Source organism: Rhipicephalus microplus, chromosome 6 (genome assembly GCF_043290135.1).
Source record: "Rhipicephalus microplus isolate Deutch F79 chromosome 6, USDA_Rmic, whole genome shotgun sequence".
In the NCBI taxonomy this organism is placed as follows: domain Eukaryota; kingdom Metazoa; phylum Arthropoda; class Arachnida; order Ixodida; family Ixodidae; genus Rhipicephalus; species Rhipicephalus microplus.
Window position 1 is genome coordinate 21,503,184 of NC_134705.1, and position 24,181 is coordinate 21,527,364.

At 44.1% G+C, this 24,181-nt stretch overlaps 1 protein-coding gene across 2 annotated transcripts in view; it reads left to right on the forward strand.

Moving 5' to 3' along the window:
* The first annotated feature begins 238 nt into the window (after window positions 1-238).
* LOC119167709 (tRNA:m(4)X modification enzyme TRM13 homolog) overlaps window positions 239-24,181 on the forward strand; it is a 423,312-nt gene continuing 399,369 nt past the window's right edge. The window contains exons 1-3 of one of the 2 annotated variants that reach the window (XM_037419234.2): window positions 239-480; window positions 539-585; window positions 22,331-22,397. In XM_037419234.2, the coding sequence (XP_037275131.2) occupies window positions 364-480; window positions 539-585; window positions 22,331-22,397 (231 nt within the window). In that variant the 5' untranslated portion in view covers window positions 239-363. Of the gene's footprint in view, window positions 481-538; window positions 590-22,330; window positions 22,398-24,181 lie in introns of both variants that reach the window. The other variant, XM_037419235.2, reaches the window with a different exon arrangement.

The window sequence follows — 24,181 nt, forward strand, 5'->3', positions numbered from 1 at the left end:
GGTTTACCTCCGGAGCTTCGCCCACTCATCATCATTCACTTCGTGGATATGGAGTCATTTTTTTTTTCAAAGCACTGGGGTTTAGGGACAGGGAGGCGACATTACATTCCTGCACCGTTTCAGACAGGTGACTGTAGCGCCACGGCGAGCCATGGCGCGAACTAATAAGAGTAGCCTCCCGCTAGGTGCTTTTCTCACGACCGCGCGCGGCCTAGGTGCCAAATTGCACGAACATCCCTAGGCACTTCAGGCACATTCAAAAGGTTCGTGCCACCGGGTGAACCGCAACACTGCCCAACGTGTTTCCTCGTGCGGCTGTCTGTGGTGTAGTCAGACATTGCTAGCGCCTGCTGTTTATTGAGTATGAGTGACAGTAGGTGTGATTTCATAGTTGCGAGAAAAAGCCGGCGTTGCCGGTTGCGGCCACTGTCCGGATCTCGCTACTGCGGTGAGCATGTCGTGCTGTTACCGGCAGGAAATGTGAGTTGGTCTCGTTTTGATGACAGTGCACACTGCTACAGTGCCTCTTTGATTGCAGGGAGAGTCGAGCCACGATCGGATCACTTGTCCTCTGGATTCTACACAGTGAGTGCGTCTTCAAACTTCTTGTATTTACGGAAGCGTGGCTACCAGCTTGATGGATGAATGCTATGAGCTAGGGTTCTGACAAGACGGTAGCTAATGCAGTGCGTCGTCTGCTACGGCACTTGCGATTTGAAGCCTCGCCCCTTGACAGTGTTTTCTGTATGGCACGATGGGGCCGGGAAAGCGTGCACTTTTGCAACGCATTTGTTATCGTCTATTCATAACTCGTGTTCTTGAAATATTTTTGGAATAGATAGAAACTCGCATTTTACAGTACAAAGCTTGCTGTGTGAGGCACCAGGGGAACGGTGAGGGGTGATTCCGGAGCATTGTAGCCGGTATGTGTGAATGTTGTCCTTTACAACACGCATGAATTTTCATACACCAACCGTAGAAAGAGCACGAGAAAAAAAAAAAGACACTGTACGAGCGTTGCCAACAACTAAAGATTAATGCAACAAAAATGAATTGTAAAAGAACTTGTTGGGCTAGTGGGTAGAACATTAAAAAAATTAATTTGAGTGCGAACACACGGCATATTCATGCACACACATCTCCAGGCATCAAACACGCATAGCGCTCACTTTGAACTAATTTATGCATAGCACTAAGGCTTGAATTTATACATAGGACACATACGCACATCAACATCATAGAGGCTGCTGGCTTCCCTCGATCGGTCATCATGGCTGTTGCTGAATCACTTTTGCATATGTTTAAACGTGGAAGACAGGAAGCAATGACTGCTACCAAGCTCTCAAGGATTAGACCACAGGTTGTGCCTTATATTCATAAGCTCTCGCACAATTTCAAGAAATTGGTTGGCAGGCACCGTGCACCAATGGTGTTATTGGCACCCGAAAAAATGAGGAAACTGTGCCAATGTATTTATGACAGCAAAAAATGTGGCTGCGAGAAGAAGCATGACAGGCCCTTTGTAAAATGTTCCATGGGAGTCATTTAATTGATACCATTATTCTGCGGCAAGGTGAACATCTGCCACCGGTTAAGGGAACACGCCCAAAAATTAACAAAACGAGAGGTTGCGCATGTAATTTTGAGTGGATCTGAGGGACGATTCTCTGAGACAAAGATTCTAGGCAGAAGCGCAAGAAAAACTGCAGGTGAAGTGTAAGAGACCTTTTTTATGAAAAAAAATGAGGATCACTGTGTAAGCGCCCCTTCGGTATCTCTGTGTCCAAGTCAATCCCAGTTTATTGGTTCTAGGCTGTGAGATGATAAACTGTATGTCTTAATAGTGTATGCTGTTGGCCTTCTATGACGTTGATGCGGGCATGTATTCTATGTATATATTCAAGCCTTAGTGCCATGAATAAATCAGTTAGAAGTGAGCGTTGTGCGTGTTTGATGCCTGGGTGTGCGTGAATGTGCCTTGTGTTTGCACTCAAATTAATTTTTGAAACAAGAATGAACACAACGAAAACCAATACGTGCATGCGCAGAAAAAAATCTTTAGGTGACGTCAAAGCAATGCGCTAACCTATTACAAGATGCATAAAGTGCAACCCGCCCTTGTCTCTGCCTTGAACCAACCACGGGTGCCTTGCACTGGCTCACGCACATGTTCAGCATAGTTCCGACAAAAGTACAGCTAGGTACTCATGCATGTTGAACATGGGTGTGGTTAGGGGCTTTAAAACCGCTCCCCAAACATTTTTTACTATCAATTGCGTATATATACATACACACATACAAGCACATGCACTGACACACATATAACTATAGTCAAACCCCTCCCCCCCAAAAAGATTGCTGGCTACGATCCTGATGCTCAATCAAGTGCGCCCATGCATGCTGTATTGAATACATTGAAAAAACAAAATATCAAGTGGGAAAGGAGTAGACAGAACCTAACTCCGGTAGAACGATTGCTGCTGGGTGATTCCGCGAATGATTATCATAGAATATTTCACAGCACAACGGGTTAGATACTTTCAGAGAAGGGACACTGTGCTGAACTCGCAACTGAAACTTGTTTGGAAAAGGAAGGAACATATATCGGAAACATTAGCTCATGAAAACCGTGTGCATGTACAGAAGTGTTACAACACATGATTCATGTCTTGTCTAACAGAGAGTTATATTCTACATATAAAAGAGTGATAGATGGCTGACTTATGCACTTGTCATTCGATATAATGAAAAATGCTTCGGCTATTGCACTCGTGTGCTGATCAACATGTCAATATTGGATAGCTGTTTTCTGTAAGTGGGGCATACACTCCCATGATCTACAATGAGCTGCCAAATGAGACAGGATTGCAGCACCTGATAGCGTCAGCACATGCTTTCGTAGGCGCACGTTTATGCAGAATAACAGAACGGTGGGCTAGTTGGGTAGGGTTCGTATTGAATTGTATGGAGCAGCTTTAGGACCAATACACGAACGAGAAAAGAGAGGACAAGAGCTGCACTCATAACTAAAATTTCACTGAAGAAATGCCACTTATATACCCAGCATGGTCCAAATTATTGTCATCAAAGGTGCCACGGGAACAATGTCGGGGCGATATCAGCTCGAAAACAGCCTCGTGGAAAACATACGCAGCATAAAAGTATACAGCAGATGAAAGCAATACGAAGAGCACTATGCTATGCACGTTTGCAAGAGATAATCCAATTATTTAGATAGAAGGTGTTGTTAAGTACTCCTTCTGCTTCAACAACCACAATGCGTAGTTCTTTTTCATCCATAAGTTGAGCACCTATAACTTTTGCCATGGACGTCTTAAAGCTTGTGATCAGTCTTTTATAAAATCCTCCCCACCATGGAGCTAACTGTGCAATAAACTTCCATTTCACTTTCAGGGTATACTGTTGCACCCTTTCATCTGCCATCTTTAATATATTCTTTATCTCTTTCTCAGATGTCTTGAATGCATTATTGTATACAGTCCTCTTCTAGCTACCAATTTTCGGAATGCTTGTATAAACGCTTCTGATGACATCCTCTCGACCAACTCCAGTTGCACAGCTCTTGTTACTGCACACGTAAATTTCGCATTATAGAACTTCGTAATTTTGCTGCCTTTCTCCTCTTGAGCATATAGCGGTTAAGCAAATTCTATACCAACAATGTCGCATGGCCTCGTCTGCATTATCCTGTCAGCCGACGACCACGACAATCCAAAACCTTGTTCTTAAATGCATCAATGTTGCCGTAATGCCACCGTACATTGTCACTTGATGTGCATTAAGAACTGAGAGTTCCTTAAGACAAGTGACTTTCTTATGGCAAAACAATAGAATACTTCTCATCAAAGCTCAAATCACTCCACTGAAGCCTCCCTTTCACTCTTAGGACACCTTGACTGTCTTTGAAGATGTTCGCGCATTACAGATTCATGCGGTCATACATTCATGTCGCTGCATTTTCTAACGCCTTCTGCTCCTGCATTATCACCACAAACTCCACCTTGTCCATTTCTTCTCCTGTAAGCGAACTTGTTTTCTTTTCTCTTCTTAGATGTCTAATGTAACGCATCACCCACATTGTAACTCGTAACGCTTTCTTGTACGATCCGAACCTCTTCATTTTGTTGCAAGAAGAAACCAGACCCACGATTGCAGAGTTGGTGTATTCACAGTGATCGGAGAGGTTGCCCAGGTGGTGATAAGTCCCGTTGTCTGCCTCCAATCTGAGTGTACTTCCTCGTTCTCTTTACCACAACATCATCTTCCCGGCGAGCGTAGCTCCATCCCGGTGCATATCATGGAGCATTAGTTAAGGCAGGGATATACGGCTTGAGCCTGGCGACGTGAATAACGTCGCCGTTGACATGAGGTAGCAAAGACATGTCAGCTGGTGCAATCTCGTACGTCACGTCTGGGAATTGGCGTAAGATCTTGCATGGACCAGAGTAGCAACAAAGAAGTTTTTCAGACAAGCCGACGCGGCGTGGGGTCGTCCAAAGGAGGACAAGAGAACTGGGAGGAAATTGGGTGTCTCGGTGCTGGTGATCGTAGCATCGCTTTTGAGAAGCTTGTGATGTAGTGTGGCGTTGACGAGCAATCTTTCGGGCATGGGCAGCTAAAGTAATTGCATTGCAGGAGCGATTGATCATTGCCCCGCCGCGGTTGTCTAGTGGCTTAGGTACTCGGCTGCTGACCCGCAGGTCGTGGGTTCAAATCCCGACTGCGGCGGCTGCATTTCCGATGGAGGCGCAAATGTTGTAAGCCCATGTGCTCAGATTTGGGTGCACGTTAAAGAACCCCAGGTGGTTGAACTTTCCGGAGCCGTCCACTACGAAGTCTCTCATAATCATATGGTGGTTTTGGGACGTTAAACCCCACATATCAATGAAATCAAGCAGTTGGTCATTGAGAATTAGACACCTAATGATAGCAACGTGTCGAACGGCAAGACAGGGTCACGGCCATACAAAAGGTAAAATGGCGAAAATCCGGCGTTTCCGTGACGAGACGAATTGTAAGCAAAAGTTGTGTATGGTAAAGCGGTGCCCCATACACGGTGATCGTCGGAAATGTACATGACAAGCATGTCAGTTAGAGGGCGGTTCAGTTGCTTGGTGAGCCCATTCGTTTGAGGATGGTATGCGGTAGCGATCTTGTGTTGAGTAGCACAGGAGCGGAGCAGGTCATCGATGACCTTCGACAAAAAGTAACGACCATGATCCATTAGTAGCTGTCGAGGGGCGCCGTGGTCAGGGTGACGTCCTGGAGTAGAAAGTCCACATCTGTAGTGCAGCCGGTCGGTATCGCGCTTGCAATGGCGTATCTTGTAACATAATCTGTCGCAACGGCAATCCACTTGTTCTCTTTGATAGAAATTGAAAATGGGCCAAGTAGGTCGAGGCCCACATGGGAGAATGGTTTTTTTGGGACCTCAATTGGCTGAAGAAAAGCAGCAGGAAGCAAAGCAGGGATCTTTTGCCGCTGACACAGGCCGCAAGAAGCGACATAGCGGCGCACAAAGCGATAGAGATCAGGCCAGAAGAAGCGGTGCCTTATGTGATTGTAAGTTCGAGTGACGCCCATATGTTCAGCTGTAGAAGCGTCGTGGAATTCCTGGAGCACGCCGAGCCACAAATGCTTGGAAACGACTACTAAGAGCTCTGGACCATAAGACTGAATGTTGTGGCGGTACAAAATCCCGTCATGCAATGTGAACATCCAGAGAGAGGGGTCCGTGGGCGCGTAGCTTAGGCGGTTAATAAAGTCTTGATGAACAGGGTCTTGTCGTTGCTCGCTGCCTATGTGGAGAGAGTACAGATGTTTATGTCACTATCAGTTTCGTCCGGTCGATCCACAGGATTGTGAGAAAGTCAGTCAGCATCGTTGTGCATGCATCCAGATTTATGCACTCTTGTGAAGTCATATTCTCATAGACGCAATGTCCAACGCGCGTCATCCAGTTGGGTCCTTCAAAGAGGAGAGGGAAAAGAGGGTGTGGCAATCCGTGACGAGGGGGAAAGGACGACCAAATAAGTAAGGTCGAAATTTTGCGATAGCTTAAACGAGTGCAAGGCATTCTCGTTCAGTTATCGAGTAATTGCGTTCGGGCTTAGAGAAAAGGCGACTCGCACAGGTGATGACACGGTCGTGGCCCTGTTGATGCTGAGCGAGAACAGCGCTGATATTATGACCGCTCGCGTCAGCGCACACTTCAGTGGGCGTGGAAGGGTTGAAGTGCGAGAGAATCGGTGAACTTGTAAGCTGCTCAATAAAGGTAGAAACTGCTCGCTCTTTATGTGGTCCCCAGAAGAAAGAGGCATCTTTCTTAAGAAGGTCGGTCAGAGGACGAGCGATGCTGGCAAATTTTTTACAAAGCGACGGAAGTATGAGTATAAACCCATGAAAGTGCGGACATCTCTCGTCGATGAAGGAATAGGAAAATTTCCCACAGGGCGAGCTTTTTCTGGTTTAGGTTGGGATTCCTGCTGCATTTACGAGATGTCCAAGCTCTGTAATTTCGCGGTGACCGAAGTGGCACTTAGAGGAGTTCATCTGAAGGCCGGCAGAGCGAAACACTGAGAAGATAGTTCTGAGGCGCTGCAAGTGACTTTAAAAAGTCTCTGGAAACATGGTCACGTCGTCTAAGTAACGGAAACACATTGACCACTTTAAGCCACGCAAAAGGGAGTCCATCATGCGCTCGAATGTAGCTGCCGCTTTGCACAGTTCAAAAGGCATGACTTTGAACTAGTATAAGCCATCTGGTTTTAGGAAGGCATTTTTTTTCACGGTCCCTCTCATCAACGCTGATCTGCCAATAGCCTGAACGAATATCGATTGAAGAAAAATAGTTCGATTCGTAAAGGCAGTCAAGGGCGTTGTGCGTACACATCTTTTTGGGTTATCCCGTTCAGGTGACGGTAATCGACGCAGGAACGCCACCAGTTGGCCTTTTTCTTTACCCAAACCACTGGGGTATTCACAAGCTACTTGATGAGTCAATGATGTGCTTGTCGATCATCTTGTCGACCTCGCCTTCCTGCAGCGGAGACACGATATGGCCTCCTCTGATTGGGGCTTGCGTCACCGGTGTTCATTTGATGGTTGACAAGAGACATCTGTCCCAGAGGCCGCTCATTCAAGTAATTTGCACCACCCACAATTTGCACCAAGTAGTAAAACAACCTACACGTATTCAGGGTGCTTCTGCGTCTATTCTTGATCTTGTGTTCGTCAGTCAATCAATTGAAACTTTTAGAGTGTCTATGGAACATGGCCTATCAGACCACGATATGGTTGTGTTTTCTTTTCCTGTGAACGCTAAGTATGAAACGCCTTGTGCGAAAAAAACTGTTGTAAAAGATTTCTCATGTGCCAGGGATGAAAGTGTGCTTGACTATTTCGAAATTTGTCTGAGTGATTTTAATGGCTCTGATACTGCTGATTTATGGACGAGGTTTAAGGAAATATGTACTTATTGCCTCAATAACTTTATACCAAACAAAGTTAGGAAAACTCGTAAAAACAATCCCTGGATCACGCGCGATGTTTTGCATGTGAAAAGAAAAGTCAAGCGTTTGAAGCGTAAAACTGCCTGTCCGAGTATTATCGGTGTTGCGCACTCTAACCTCAAAGATGCCGTGGTGTGCGCAAGGCGACGTTATTTTGAACAGACCCTGCCAGACTTTATTCGCTCCGCTCCGCATAAATTTTGGACTTTCCTGCTCAAAAAGAAAAAAACAATTCAACCAATGCTACATGAGGGTATTGCCATCACTGATAAGCATAGCATTGCTGAAAACTTCATTAAGTATTTTCATAGCATTTTTCTTAAATCTGATGATGCAATGCCTTGCTCCGTATTATCTTCCGCAAGCGAAGCTGATATTGTCTCACAGCCTGGCGTATTTTCCATGTTGTTGAACCTCAAAACGAAAGCGTCAACTGGTCCTGATGGCATTCCGAATATTTTTTTGCGCCGCTATGCTGAAATCATATCCTAATTTTTAGTAATCATTTTTCGAACATCTCTTTTGTCTGGTGTTGTACCTGAGGATTGGAAATTAGCCCGCATAGTTCCAGTATTTAAAAAAGGCGACGAGACGCTGTTTACTAATTACCGTCCAATCTCTCTGACTTCTTCTTGTTGTAAACTTCTAGAACACATTATAGCCGACTACATTATAAATTTTTTAAACAGAAACAACTTATTATCTGACTGTCAACACGGCTTCAGAAAAGGATTTTCCACGGTCACGCAACTCACTTCTATTGTTCATGACTTTGCTAGCGTTCTTGATAAAACTGGTGAAGTTGATGTTATTTTTCTAGACTTCCAAAAAGCCTTTGATTTAGTTTCTCATGTTCATTTAATGCACAAGTTAAAAGTGATAGGTCTTCCAGCTTTTGTAACCAATTGGATCTCTTCCTACTTGTCGAACCGCTTCCAATATGTTTGCATCGATGATCATTCCTCTACTCGGCTTCCTGTTCTTTCGGGTGTTCCACAAGGCAGCGTATTAAGCCCATTATTATTTCTAATTTATATTGACGATTTTGTATCCCTTATTAGTGATCCCGTGAAAATTAAATCATTTGCCGATGACTGTATTCTATACAACAAAATAACATGCCCTGAAGACCAACAAATGCTAAACACAAACCTTAATTATGTTCAGGCGTGGTGCGAAAAATGGGGAATGAAGCTCAATGCCAAAAAATCCGTTTTTATGAACATAACTAACCAGAGTGTATCTGCCTTGAAGGACGAACTTAATCTCCCCCCTCTCACCCAACGCAGGCAGTTGTCAAGATTAACTTTTTTTCACACCCTGTACCATCATCCAACACCATTCGCTCGCAAATTTATACTCCCGGCACCCTATACGTCCGCATGCGCTGACCACGCTCACAAAGTTGGCCCAATTTTTGCCCGAACAAACAAATATCAGAACTCACCCTTTGTTCTGGCAATCAATGAATGGAATTCTTTACCTAGTAGCCTAGTGGACCAAACAGACACCTCTTCTTTTCAAACCGCACTCCTCGCTTTTCTAGCTATTCAAAATACACTGCATATGCTCATCTTTTTAGGCTGTAAATTTGTGTTCCTGCCTTCCAAATACCAGATTTTCTGTCACTTTTACACTTTTTTTATATGTTTCACGCTGTACTTTTCAATTGTGTACTTTTGCTGCCTTTATGATATTGTAATGTCACTTTTGTTGTGTTGATTCTTTCTTTTTACAATATTGTACGTTGTGTCGGCTTTCAACCCATTCTCCCCCTATGTAATGCCCATTAGGGCTCGTAGGGTACCTAAATAAATAAATAAATAAATAAATAAATAAATAAAAAGAATAAGCTGTCCTTCCCTTACAATCTTCCGTCACAACCGTTAGAACAAGTATCAGAATATAAATATCTTGGCGTCACTATAACAAATAACTTGAGCTGGAACAAACACGTAACAAACACATGTGCAGCTTCATTCCGAAAACTTTTCTTCCTTAGACATAAGCTTAGAAAGGCCCCAACAAACGTTAAGCTACTCGCCTATACATCCATAATTAGACCGCGACTGGAATACGCCTGCACTGTCTGGGATCCTCACACAAAAAGTAATATTAATCCTCTTGAAATGATACAGCGTAAATCCGTTCGATTCATTTTTTCAAGCTATCGTCCCAGTGACTCGCCGACAAGATTAATGGAAGAGCATGGCATTCCAACACTTCAATCACGCCGTCAAATTCAGAGGTTAAAATTTCTATTCTTGCTTAAAAATAACAAACTTTCACTTAAACCCGATGAATTCCTTCAGCCACTCACTTCCCGACAAACACGGCATAGACACCTCGAATCTCTGACTCCGTACAGCGCTCGAACTAATATTTTTAAATTTTCCTTTTTTCCGCGTACTATTACAGATTGGAATAAACTAACTGAATCGGTTGTGACCAATATTCACTCCTTTGAACATATGGAATTCTGATTGCTTTGTTTTGCAACTTCGATGTACTCTTGTGCATGTGTACAATATATTTCCAACAGTGTACCACGTGTATTGCAGATTTTTGTAACTTTGATGCATTCCTGTATTTGTTCAAACTATTTTAATCAGTGTATGATGTGTATTGTGCCTAAATTTTGTTTTTCTCGTGATGCCCCTCCTGCTTGGGCCCTTCAATGGGCTTGCAGTATGTCTTAAATAAAATAAATAAAAATAAAAAAGATATCCCCATAAGATGACACCAGGTGACGAAGAACTGTTGTGTGTTCCTCAGGAAGGTCAAGGGCAATCATCCTAAAAATGTTGTCTGCAGTCAACTAGGACGAAGCAATCAGCGACTAAGGTTGTCTGCCATCGAAGAGAGATGCAGTGTACAAAGAAGTAATATTATATTCTTCCAAAGGAGAGAAATTCGCCATGGTGATGCCTTGGGGAAGCACGTGCGCAGAAAATCCAAAATTGACGATTGGTATGCAAGCCCAATTCTTCTGCATTTGGATTATGGTGCTTGGCAGGGCAATATTTCTCGTCGGAACCACGTCAGCGAGCGGCGGCACAACATACTCGCCGTCTGAGACAGGAGAAGAAGGTGTCAGGATAACAGCTGTCACAACTTGTGGGGACAGACGAGCGAACTCCGCGCAAATCGCGGCGTCGGCAGGGAAGGGAAGATCGAGCTGTACAACTCCATCGGAGCAGTAAATCTGGGCTGTATGCTGTGCAAGAAAGTCCATGCCTAGAATGAGGTCGTGCGGACACTCTTCGAGAATAATAAATAAAACTATAATATCGCGGTTGTTGACGGTGACAAGGGCTGTGCACATTTCGACAACAGGTGCGATGCTACCATCGGCGACTCTACCATGCTACCATCGGCGGGTGTGAGGACGTTTCAGTGCCTTCGGCGAAGAGCGGCGCTCATAACCGATAGCTGTGCCCCCGTGTCCACAAGAGATCTGACATGAACACCATAAACTTCGACGTCCAGTAGATTTGCACATGTAGGCAGGGTCGATAGAGGATTTGAAGGCCAGGTTGAAGTTGCAACGTAACCTCCGAGAGCTGCGCCACCTAGTTTCCCGAAGGGAAGCGGCCAGTTGGGGATGGGGACGAAGAGCGGTGCATGAGCGGTGAACGTGTCCAATGACTTTGCGGAGCTGGGGAGTGGCTGAATCTTGGCTGAAAATTGTCGACGGTGGTGCTCTGATTCGGCTTGTAAGACGAGAAGAAAGGACCATCGGGCAGCTGTTGGTTGTGACTAGGAGACAACCACTGGGGAGGTGGCGTAAAGCGACTGCGGCAGTGATGGACAATTTGTCGAATACGAGAGCAATTGAAGCAGATTGGACAGTCGTCTACGGTGTGCCATTTGGCTGGATTGCGGCGGGGTAGAAGGTAATTCAGCGACTACGAGGGGTTGAGGGGACCCAGTAATTGTTCGTTTGCGAAACCGAGCAGAGTGATGGCATGCCCAAAGTTCTGATTTCTTCCTGAACGACCGCTTGAATGAGGGAGATGGATGGCATGTTATTGCTGAAGTCGGATCGAATAAGTGAAGCTGGAGACATGGCCTCAAGCTCACGGCGAATAAGGCGCATGATGTCTTCAGTTGCCATGGGTTGGATAGGCCGTGGTGGATTTTTACGTGACGAGGTCGTGGCGGTATTTGGCAGTCTGTTGTACGCTTGAGCAACTCAGGGGCCTTTTGCCTGTTCCAAGCGCTGACACTTTTCCATGATTTCATCCTCCGTAGTACAATTTCTGCACATGAGGAGGTTCAAGGCATTATCGGCAATACCTTTTAAAATGTGCCTGATCTTGTCAGCCTCAGTCATGCTGTCGTCAGCTTTACGACAGAGAGATAGTACATCTTGGATGTAGAAGAGATACGACTCTGTTGACGTATGAGTGCGGCCCGCACGTGCTTTTCCTTGCGGCCAGCCGACAACCAACTGGTCTGCCTAACAGATCTCGCATTTTCTGTTTACAGATTTCACAGCTCGTGAGGTCAGCTTCATTTGTCTCATTGCCGTGTGCCATAGCCGCGCAGTTTCTTTAAGATAGAAGAGCAGGTTCGCTAGCATGAGGGTCGGGTCCCACCTGTAGCTGTAGCTCACTCTCGTACAGTTTGAGCCACTCCTAGACGTCAGTCTTATCCATGCAACAAAAGGGCCCAGGGTCCTGCGGATGAGTCAGGAAGACTTCTGGCATGGCCATTGACACTTGGTTTGCCATCGCTGCTGGCTCAGACATTGGCTGTTGGTTTGCCCTCGTGGCGGCAGCCTGATGACGTCCGCTCCAAAGTGCCGTCCTGGTACCCCGGCACTTCCACTAAATGTTGTGGAAAGAAACCAGACCCTTGATTGCATAGCTGGTGTATTGACAGTGATCGCAGAGGTTGCCTAGGTGGTGATAAGTTCCGCCGCCTTTCTCCAATCTGAGTGAGCTTCCTCGTTCTTTTTACCACAACAATGTCAATTATCTTTTCTTGACTCGTGGTGGTAGATAAACTTGCCATGGCTTCTTCGTTGTCTCTGTTGTCATCACTGTCCACTTACATCGTGATGTCATAATCAGGCTTTTGTTTTAGATGCGGAGCATCTTATACTCGCGCCTTGTAGTGCGCCGTCCGCACCGCTTCTCAAACATTCGACAGCTGACGCGCGCGCATGCGCCGTCGCGCCGTCGCCCACTCTTCCACCATCTGTGCATCCCTTCCTCCTCTACACACCGCGCGCGCTTCACTCCTCCACCATCTGTGCACCCTTCCTCCTCTACACACCGCGTTCGACATCTACAATTCTCCTGATTCTCCAGTGGACGCGCATGTGGCGTCGCGCTTCGAGAACATTCAACAGCTGACAGTGCATGAGCCGTCGTGTCGTGCTATATATATACTCAAGGTCGGCGCTCGCTCGCTCAGTTGCCGCTCGTCGGTTGGTTTGTACGGCGCGTCGACGTCCAAGGTCGCGGTGAAATGAATTCCAACGAATCCACAAACACAATGATCGACGTCCCTTCGACCAGCGCCGCCCTTTCGCATACGTGTGTACGTGTTCACTCATTTAACACCCCCTCCTACAACCACGTTAACCAATTTAGCCATCGACCCAAGTAAGTCGCAATTTAACACCCCATTTCACAACCACGTTAACCAACTTAGCCATCGACCCCAGTAAGTCGCACTTTAACACCCCGTTAACCAGTTATATGGTCCGCATCCTCCTCAGTGTTCCCCCGAGGGAAGCTGCGGGCAATTTTTTTCGTTCTTGATCCACATGGGGCCTTTCCATCATAATGCACTGTTCAGCAAATGTTTCATATTAATGCCTTTTGTCATCAAATCCGTAGGATTTTTATTACTTTTTACATAGCTCCATAGATTCTCATTTGATTTGCTCTTGATTTCTGCTGCACAGTTGTGAATAAACAGATCTTTCTTTTCGTTTGACTTTATCCAGCATAACAAAATTTGAGAGTTCAGCGTCATTTGTTAGTTCAGCGTCACTTGTAGTCCATTTCCTTAAATTCATTCCTGCACTACGAAAAATGTCCCTTGCTTCTTCCTACAGCTTTGCCGATGTCAAGTATTCGTCAGCTCCTAGTGAGACATTATTGACGTAAATTTCTTTACGAAGCTGCGCAACAACTGCAGGATATTTCTCCGTCAATGTCAATGAATTGCTGCCGCTAAAAAGAAAGCTATTTGGTGTTGCGCTGAAAGTTACACTTGTAATTCTCAATGTTCTTATCTTCGGGTTTAGTATATGTTCGCTCGGTATACTTTCGCACCACAGAAATCGAGGGGCTTCTAGGTCATTTTCATATATAAATGCTTTTTCCACATTGGATGACATGGCAGTCTCGTGCTGTCGAAAGTTTATCAGCAAACTTGTGATGTTGGGGTTAAGGTTTGGGTTATTTTCCAAATTGTCATTCAGGGATTTTCCTGGGTTCTGGCTTGACGATGCGTCAAAGACTGTCTGTATCTTTGTTATTCGGTCTTTCTTGATTACTGCCTGATGCGGCACGTACTAGACAAATTTGTTGTGTATATTTGATCTGGCAGCTTCTTCGATGTTTTCTGCTGTTTCTTGCTCGGAAGTACTCTCGGATAGCTCAAATCGGGAACAAATGCGATTTCGATGTTTTTATCTATCATTAATCACCTACGCCTGAGGGCTGTAGTTGTCTTTTCCTTGACTTGGTATAAACCAAAATTATTACACGAGCACGTGATTGTATGAGGAACTCAAGTGGCAGTTCACGAAAGGTATAATGTGATATTCTTGTCGCGTGCGTTGTGAAATCCTTTCTCTCAGCCACGTGTAGCAAATACCCGCATACTATGTACGAGCCATAAAATGCTCACGGATATGTGCACGACACGCACGTTCGAAGAATTGCATCAAATGCCTCTTTCTTCAAAAACTTCATTGGACGATGGGACGCAAAAAATGAAAATTACGTATACACGTGCAGTGACTTATCACAGAGCTCCAGCGATGGTTGAAGATTCTGGGGTAAAGGATTTTTGGTAGTGATGCCAGAGCAATGTCGATTGTGCGGCGTTGGCTAACTGCTTTGATAACTTGGCTAACTGCTTTGATAACAATGCAATAAGCGTCACACATACACTAGAATGACTCTATTTAAGCCTTGCAAGTACCGTAGCATGCAGTTCATTTGATGAAACCTGCATATGCGCTTTAGCATGTGTAGACATTGTGAGATAACATCTTGCACTAGCCTCAGGCAAGATCTTAGGCAAGGCTGTTTTTTTTTTTTTTCAAACTTTTACTTTGGTCGGCGCAGTGCCTCCAGGTTTTGCACCTTCAACCAGCCTTAGGCGCCATTGAATCCCACGTCCCTCGTCTGCCCTCTATATCATAAACTACTCAATTAACTCAAAGGCATTATATACATATCATAACGCTTCGCTCAAAGCACAAAATTTAGCGCTGCATGAACTCGATTCTCTTTTTGTGTGAGATCATTCGAAGTTTGTTCCAATGTTTTCTTTAGTCTCATATTATCGCCCCGCCGCTGTGGTCTAATGGCTAAGGTACTTAGCTGCTGACCCGTAGGTCGCAGGATCGAATTCCGGCTGCGGCAGTTGCATTTTCAATGGAGGCGAAAATGCTGTAGGCTTGTATGCTCCGATTTGGATGCACTTTAACGAACTCCAGGTGGTCCAAATTCCTGGCCCCTCCACTACGTGGTGCTTTGGGCTAGTTAGTATGACATGACGATTGTTATAGCGCGAGATCAGAACGACGACAGAGGGACAAGAAGATGAGGGCTTGTCTTCTTCTTGTCTTTTTGTTGTCGTTCTGATCTCGCTCTACAATAATCGTCATCTCCACTATGGTGTCTCTCATAATCATATGGTAGTTTTGTGATGTTAAACCCCATATATCCATCAAAATCAGTCTCATATCATCAAAACTTACCCCAAACCTCACCCTGCACACACGCGTTTATATGAAAGCGGATGTTTCAATTGATAAGTAAAGACTGGAATGCTCATTGGTAAGTGCTGGAGTTATCTGATAAAGCAACATGAAAACGAAAAGAAAAAAAAGTATATAGAAGGAATATGCCTCATCCTTTTTTTTGATATTTCAAATCTGATTCCTACATATTTGTTATCTAGGAAAAGGTTTACGTCCCCAAAACCACGATAAATAGGAAGGCCGTACTGGATTGCTCAGAAAATTTTGATCATCTGGGTGTAACTGAATGGGGACTGACATTGCATAGCACACGGGCCTCTGGCATTTAGCCTCTATCAAAATGTTGCAGGATTTTGGACAGGCTACTCGACAATCAACCACGTTCATACTATCAATCAGGTAATAGAGAAAGGCTCAGAATATAACCAACCACTATACATAGCCTTCATAGATTACGAGAAGGCATTTGATTCAGTAGAAATATCAGCCGTCATGCAGACACTACGGAATCAGGGCGTCGATGAAGTATGTATAAATATCCTGGAATAAATCTACAGGGGATCAACTGCTACCATAGTGCTTCATGAAGAAAGCAACAGAATATCAATCAAGAAGGGTGTAAGGCAGGGGGACACAATCTCCCTATTGCTATTTACCGCGTGCTTACAGGAGGTTTTCAGAAGCCTAGAATGGGAACAGTTAGGGATAAGAGTTAATGGAGAGTACCTTAGTAACTTGCACTTTGCCAATGACATTGCATTGCTGAGTAACTCAGGGGACGAATTGCAAGTCATGATTACGGAGTTAGACAAGGAGAGCAGAAAGGTGGGTCTTAGAATGAATCTGTAGAAAACGAAAGTAATGTACAACAAACTCAAAAAAGAGCAGCGCTTTGAGATAGGTAATAGTGCACTTCAAGTTGTAAAAGACTATGTCTACTTAGGGCAGGTCATAACCGCGGAGCCGAACCACGAGATTGAAGTAACTAGAAGAATAAGAATAGGGGGGAGCACATTTGGCAAGCACTCTCAAATTATGACAGGTAGATTGCCACTATCCCTCAAGAGGAAGGTATATAACAGCTGTATCTTGCCGGTACTTAGCTACGGAGCAGAAACCTGGAGACTTACAAAGAGGGTTCAGCTTAAATTGAGGACGACGCCACGAGCAATGGAAAGAAAAATGGTAGGTGTCACCTTAAAAGACATGAAGAGAGCAGAGTGGATTAGGGAAAAAACGGGAATTAAGGATATCATAGCTGAAATCAAGAAGAAGAAATGGACATGGGCCGGGCATGTAGCGCGTAGACAGGATAACCGCTGGTCGTTAAGGGTAACTAACTGGATTCCCAGAGAAGGCAAGCGGGTTAGGGGGAGACAGAAGGTTAGGTGGGAAGATGATATTAAGAAGTTTGCGGGTATAAATTGGCAGCAGCAAGCACAGGACCTGGTTAACTGGCGGAACATGGGAGAGGCCTTTGTCCTGCAATGGACGTAGTCAGGCTGATGATGATGATGAGGATGAAATGTTGCCCCTTTGTTCGGGATGCAACCCGCATTCTTCGGGTCAACAGCAGAGCACCGTAACCATGTCATACTACTATTTCCTGCTGCATAAGCAGAAAACTCCATACAGCGACAAATTAAAGGAAGGAGGTGCTCGGTTAGGGGCACTCGTCTCCTATTGAACTTGGATCCGACACTGATGTTTTGGTAGCTGTTGCAATTTTATTCCGAGCTGCGTCTTGAGAAGTTCACATTATGCTTGTGTACAACCGAAAATTTTTCTAACCGCTTCTACGCACAATGCCTAAAGAGAAAGAGAGAACTTGTTTTGTGTCGCTATGCAAAGGAAGTCGTGCGAAGAAAAGGTATCTTCCTATTCAGAGCTCCTGCCATACTAGTACAGTTGCAAGAGTAGGTGCAAAACATGAACGTTTCGATGTGTTCCTATGTGTCCAAGCATTCCTATGTGTACAAAAGTTTTATTTCCCTGTTTCTTTATTCTTACAATCAATAATTATTTTTTTGTTTGATTGATATGCACCTTTCTTTTTATTGCATTGTTTACTCACAGTCTGCACCAAAATGTTTGTCTTGATCTCTTTTTTACTGTTCAAGATATTTTGTGTTCTTGATGGAACCACTATACTTGTCTGAGAGTATATCTATCATTGTACTCAAACATGAGTGTGTGAAGATTATTGGTATTGAGCTGGAACCCCGAACATCCTACATCTATGTTCTGCGTGATATACTATATGCTGCCAGCACGGGGGGTTCTGAAGACGCTAACATGCTCGCATTGTCCCCAGACCTTTTTTTCTGTAATTTGAAATTTATCGGCACCATGTGTGGCGAACACAACGCACTTATACCGCAACCACCATACTTAGTGAGCCTCCTTTTTATTATGGGGCGATGACATATCTGCCACCAGGCTAAAAAAATGAAAAGAAATTTTTTTATGGTGGCCTAATGCCTTATCTACTTCGATTTAATCAATCTTATAACAAAAAAATACAAATCTTTATTTCCTCTCTCTGCCTCTTCAGACAGCATGACCTCATTTTACCACTATTTCTCTTCTTTATCTCTACTTTTCTGCCACCAGTACTCTGCCTCTTACTTGCTTCTATCACAGACGTGTTCAGCTTTCCATGTTTGTCCCTGAAACCCAAAGCCTCATGTAGGTTTGTACCCACACGTATGCCTGGATGGATATCGCCGCATTTAATCAGAACATGTTCCATCGTTTTCTTAACCCCCCCACAGCATATACATTGTTCTTGTTCTTTACGAAATCTAACTTTATGGCAACTCGTGCTAAGACAACCCCACCTCGCTTCAAAAAGTAACACGCTTCTCCTTGAATTATCATATAACCTCTCCCGCCTTATTTAATTTTTGCCCTTTCGGTAATTACTGAAAGCCGGCTTCTTTTTCATCACTGTCATCCAATAAATCTTCTAGGCGCCTCTGACTTTTTGCTTAATGCTTTTTGTTACTGTGTCGCCCACACTGCCAATTGTGTATTTTCTGGTGAGCCTCCTAGTTTTTTTCTCCACTTTATGTTCACGCTTTTCCTATACAAATATCTGAACACCTTCCCTGTCATCTACTCTCCTTCACTTTCTTTAGCCTCTCTGCAAATCTCATTTTGCTTTGAGCTTTCCCTACTTCAAAGCTTGTCTATATCGTATCCGCCTTTACAGCCTCATTTTTCATCTTCCCGTGAGGGCCCAAAACGAGACTTTCCACAGTTCTTTGATTTACATCCGTTGTTGATTGCACCTCTGACTTCATGCACACCACCGAGTTCCCAAATTTAAGCCCTGGAATCATTACAACTTTCCGCAGACCTCGAAGAGATTCGTACCTATTATATCCCCATAACGCTCTGTTCTTCATTATGGGAACATTCCTCTTTCCCTTTGCTGCCCATGTTTTTTCCTCTACCTCCATAGATCTATCTCCCTCTTTTACCCATACTTCGAGATACTTGTACTCACTTAAGCTCGAAAATTCATGGCCCTGTATGGAGACTGCCAGGTCTTTGTGATCATTGAATACCATCATTCCACATTTTGTTGTATTAAATCCTTGTCCTAGAATCTCGCTTTCCCTTCCACATATATGTGCCAGCTGCTGTGTATCGTCTTGACTGTCCGCAAATAGTACAATATGGTCTGCGTAAAATAGACCGCGAAACTGCTGCTCAACCATCGTGCCAGTCTATTTGTGTGACAGAATAATTTTAATGTTGCTACCTTCCAGCGCTTTTTTCATCCTCATCATGTACAGCATGAATAACAGCGGGAACAAAGGACATCCCTGTCTCAGCCCCTTGTTAATTTCAACGCTGTCATTGCTAACTTATTCCTTCTCATTCTATGCAAACTGTGTTTTCTTGGTATATTTCTCTCAAAAGCTGTATACAGTCGTCACCTATGCCCACTTTCTTCAATATGTCTCACAAAATTTCCTGATTTACGTTGTTATACGCCCCAGTGATGTCAAGATAAGCTATATATAAGGACCTTTTTTCTATTTTAGATACTTCTATACACTGAGTAAGAACAAACGGGTTATCATCTAACCAACTGTCTATTTGGAATCCCTACTGAAGGTCTTCCAAAATAATATTTTGCTCTACCCACGTTTCTATTTTTAATTTTACTGCCTGCATCACCAATCTGTATAGCACAAATGTAGTGGTTTGAAGTCAATGTAATGGTTAGCGCATAAGCACTTCGTTTGCATGTTGACGTACGCGAACGAAGCACACCAGCAAGCGGCTGCGCCCTCTGGAAGCAGTATCATAAACTCTTTCAGCCTCGCTGCCTCATTCAGGACACTAGGAAAACCTTCTAGCTACTATACTATAGCCATGCCTTCGAAGCAGCAGCCATTAGGCACAGCATTCGGAGGTATCATGGCCTCTGGTTGGCTGACGCTGCAGTACGCGTGGTGACGTAAGCGAAAATACATCCCTCGCTCCTTGTTGCATATGCCCCTCTGATGCCGAGCGACGCATTTGACACTTTGGACGTGTAAACGCGAGCAAACGCGTGCCAGTGGTTGGCAATTCACTGTTGCCTATGTAGCTCGCTAGACATTCCACTTGCGACACTTTCTATACTATGCCCTGGTTTTGCTCCCTGTATCTTTGATCTTTTGGCCACGGTAATAAGCTTGCGAGCGTTGAAGCCGGCTTATGAACGTGACCCTAGCTTTTCCGAGGACACTGGCGAGCTGCTCGCTATCTCCCGGCACATACAAGATGACAACTTGTTGGGCTGGTCTCTTTTGCCTCATTATAGCCGGTGGTGTGGTAAGTGAGGGAGGGGGTCGCGTTTATCGTTCGCAGGTTTTTCTTCACGGTGGGGTGGTTGACCTCTTGACATGCGGCGTGCCACACGGTGGATGAAAGCTGCTGTGTATTCGTTCCTTCTGAGCTTGGTTATGACTCTCTCTTCTTCTCTCTTTCTTTTCCCTTCTGACGTGCGTACGCCTCTTACTCGTGAAAGTAGCACTAACACTACAGAAGCGTGGTGGGCAGTGGGGTGACCCGAGGTGAAGTGCAAGTACCTGCCGGTGTGCGTTAGTTTTCTGTACACCGAGATGGTCATGCGCTCATCTTGTCGTCATTCTAAAGCATCAAGGAACCATTGTGCTTCGTATCACTCTATTTCCATTGTGAACTTCGGAGAAGGAGACTCCTCCCGCCACATCACATTTATCACCTTCCCGAAGCAGTTCCAAGCAATATGGTGGCTCTGTGGTACAACATATGTTTGTCATGGAGACGGCCTTTATTATTATATGGGAAGCATTTTCTTTCGTACTGCAAACGTTTCTGCCTGCCTGCCTGCCTTGCCTTGCCTTGCCTCGCCTGTCTTGGCTGTCCGTCCCTGCTGACCCACAGGTTGCGGGTTCAAATCCCGGCTGCGGCGGCTGCATTTCTGATGGAGGCGGAAATGTAGGCCAGTGTGCTCAGATTTGGGTGCACGTTAAAGAACCCCAGGTGGTCGAAATTTTCGGAGCCCTCCACTACGGCGTCTCTCATAATCATATGGTGGTTTTGGGACATTAAACCCCATATATCAATCATTGGCTGTCCGTCCAACCGTCCCTATGTTTATCTAGTTATTAGGATGGATGAGAGGGTAAGAGAGCTTCAAAAGTATGTCTGGCTGGTCATGACAAGAGTAACGTGAAAATACTGTCGCATGGGAGCACTTTCTTCCAGGAATCGAATCCGAGCTTTCAGCGTGGCAATCAGGAATTCTACCACGAAGCCATGTGAGGCCTTGACACTGCTTTGGAAACAGAACCTATGTTGGCACAACGTCAACTGCAGTTGGAGTGCTGGCTATATAATGTTATAAATATTACATATGTACTCCTATTAGGCAGGCGTCTTGTTTGATTAATGTCAATTGTATGCATAAGTGCGTCTACGTAGCTCTGTCTAGAACTATCATCCTCGCTAACACAAGCGCTACACATAAGTTTATCGCTTCTAGTGTTCTTAATACCCATGTTTTTGTTGGCATCAATATGCAACTGTAAACAAATTGGTTAAATGAAACATGCGCGACGGAATGTTCAGGATATGTCTATGCGTACAACTTTTGTTGATATCTTTACTGTCATTTTGTAACCTTTCACTCAGTAAAAAAATTACAACACAGTCACCTTACCTCTGCATGCTTTGCACAACGATTCTCATGATGCTTGGGAGTTGCCAATTTTTCGTATTATTTGCATCTTAATTTTTCATTCATGGTCAAGATGATCTTTCACTTACAGCCAAAGGTGCTGACACCGTTGCCAAGACGACCGAAAATTCTGCAAAACAAGCTCTTTAGGGTTTTAGTGTTAAAGTGTCAATCACCTGTGACGCATATGTACGCATGCATACCGCGCTAAACGGATATGTGCGACACTTTTGGGAAGGAAAAGGTTTGATGAAGGATGCTACATGATCTTCCCATTAGTAATGTCATGACAGGATACTCGTACATCCATCAAAACCTTCAAAACCTTTGATATTCGTCAAAACCTTCAAAGTACTTTCCTATGCAAATGTCGGTGTACACCATGTTAATAAGGAAGCGATTACGAGAACATCCAGATGTGGGTGGCTTATGGGCGGCTATATAGATACATACATTGGTAGGAACGTTCAGGGTGCCGTATGTTTGCTAAAGAAGGCTTTGCATTTAAAATATGAGCAACCAATGAACCATTCCATGTGCCTTAGTAAACAGATGAGGACACATAAATGAATGAATGTCACTCCTAGCAATGTCCTCAAACTTGCATATTTTTTCCAGCACGTGCTCATCAGCCCTTCTTGAGAAGCATCTGAAGAAATGCAATGCCAAAAAAAAAGAAGCTCAAGTAAGCATTTTTTTAGATGCATACCTTTTTTTTTTCTTTTTTGCAAACCATGATGCAGCCTTGCACAAGTAATGATTCAAGTTTCAGTTATTCATTTATGCTGTAATTATGGCCTCTTTATTGTACAGTGAAAATGCACTTTATGGAAAGGGAATTTTACTTTCCAAAGCAGCGATTTTCTTCAACGTTGAAGTCTGTAATAGTGTGTGTACAAGTAACCGCAGTAAATGAGCGGGTTAACTAGGGCACCGTCTAGGAGTAAGTTGTCGGTCCTAACCCACATTGGACCCAGTTTTACTAAACGTTTACCTGCCCTTGGTATTGGTAGCCCATGGTGAAAAGACACAAAAAGAGACTCAACTGCCAAAAAAAAAAAAGAGGCTGATTCCTGCATCGTAGGAATCGGTATAACACGAAAGTAAAACATGTCTTCATAGAAGTAGTGCTTATTGCATAGTGATATTTGAGAGGTTGTATCATTTTTAAGGGCATTTCTCAGCTACACTGCAAACAAGTTTGCACCCTTGAGGGTGCTTTGCAAGTCCATAACTAGCGTCCTACAATATTAATGAGAACTAACAGACAATGATGCCAGGGAAAGTATGTTATTAGAAGTAATTGTAATGTACATTTGAAGAAGAAAAAGAGGAGGAAAAGATAATTGCTATGGGCAGGGACCGAACCTGTTACCTTCGAATAACGCTTTCGACACTCTACCACTGAGCTACGGTGGCAGTCATCCCCCTGTCCATTTTGTAGGGTACATATGTGCATTTAAACGTGGGAACCTCTGTCAGTGCCATCCGCTAAAATTATGGTGACCGTGGAACACTATTCTGGCCTGTTTGACGTAATGTAGTACGTGATCGTATTACGAGATGGCAGCTGACCAATAATCCCTCGCATTAGTCAGCTCAGCTGCAATCTTGTTCTAAAAGGCTTCATTACTCATCCTAACGTGATTCATTTCTCGAAATTAAGCCTGCCTAGGGTTAGTTTGCAACGGAGTTTCAAGAACCGGAATTTAGACATCAGCCCCATATATCTATGCTAATGTACACTGGCTTAAGGTGGCAGTCCCACTCCGGCGGCACGAACAGACCATTTCTGTTACTTCTCCAACTGCCGCGAGGGCTGTTCTTCCTGCTTCATATAGTTGACTTATATATCATTGAAAAGATTGATCTTTGTACATTCGAAACATGTCTATTAAAAACAAGTCGCCTTTTAGTACTTTGGTGTGGAGAGCCAGGAATCAGCGCTAGTTACAAAATTTTGGACTGACTATGCGCCAGCAGTGACTGTTTTCTGAGAAATATGCTACAGTTACAGCACTGTTCTTTTAACAGCACTTTCTAGACATATTTATCTATTTTCTCAACGTAGCAAACTATTGTCAGACTTGTACTTTATAGCTGATCAGCTTTTGAAAACTAACAAATTTAGTAACCTTTGCTGCAGACGGCTCGGTAACTGTTCGCTAAAGAGAATTCATTCTCGGCGCATATGTAGACAATGATATTTTCTGTCTGAAGGCCAAATATCAATAATATACGTGCTCTCGCTTTTTAATTACATTGATGTAAATGGGGCAATATTCTCAATACATAGACCTACCTTGGCCCATTTCTGCGGATAACTACTGAAGTTCTGTGGCTGAATTTGCACGTAGAGAAACGAAATGCCCTTATCTGTTTTCTCAACGTAGCATTTTTGATAAAGCGAATAGAAATATGAAACGAGTCTCGTAAATTGTCGCAAATTATACTGCCACAGACGTCAAC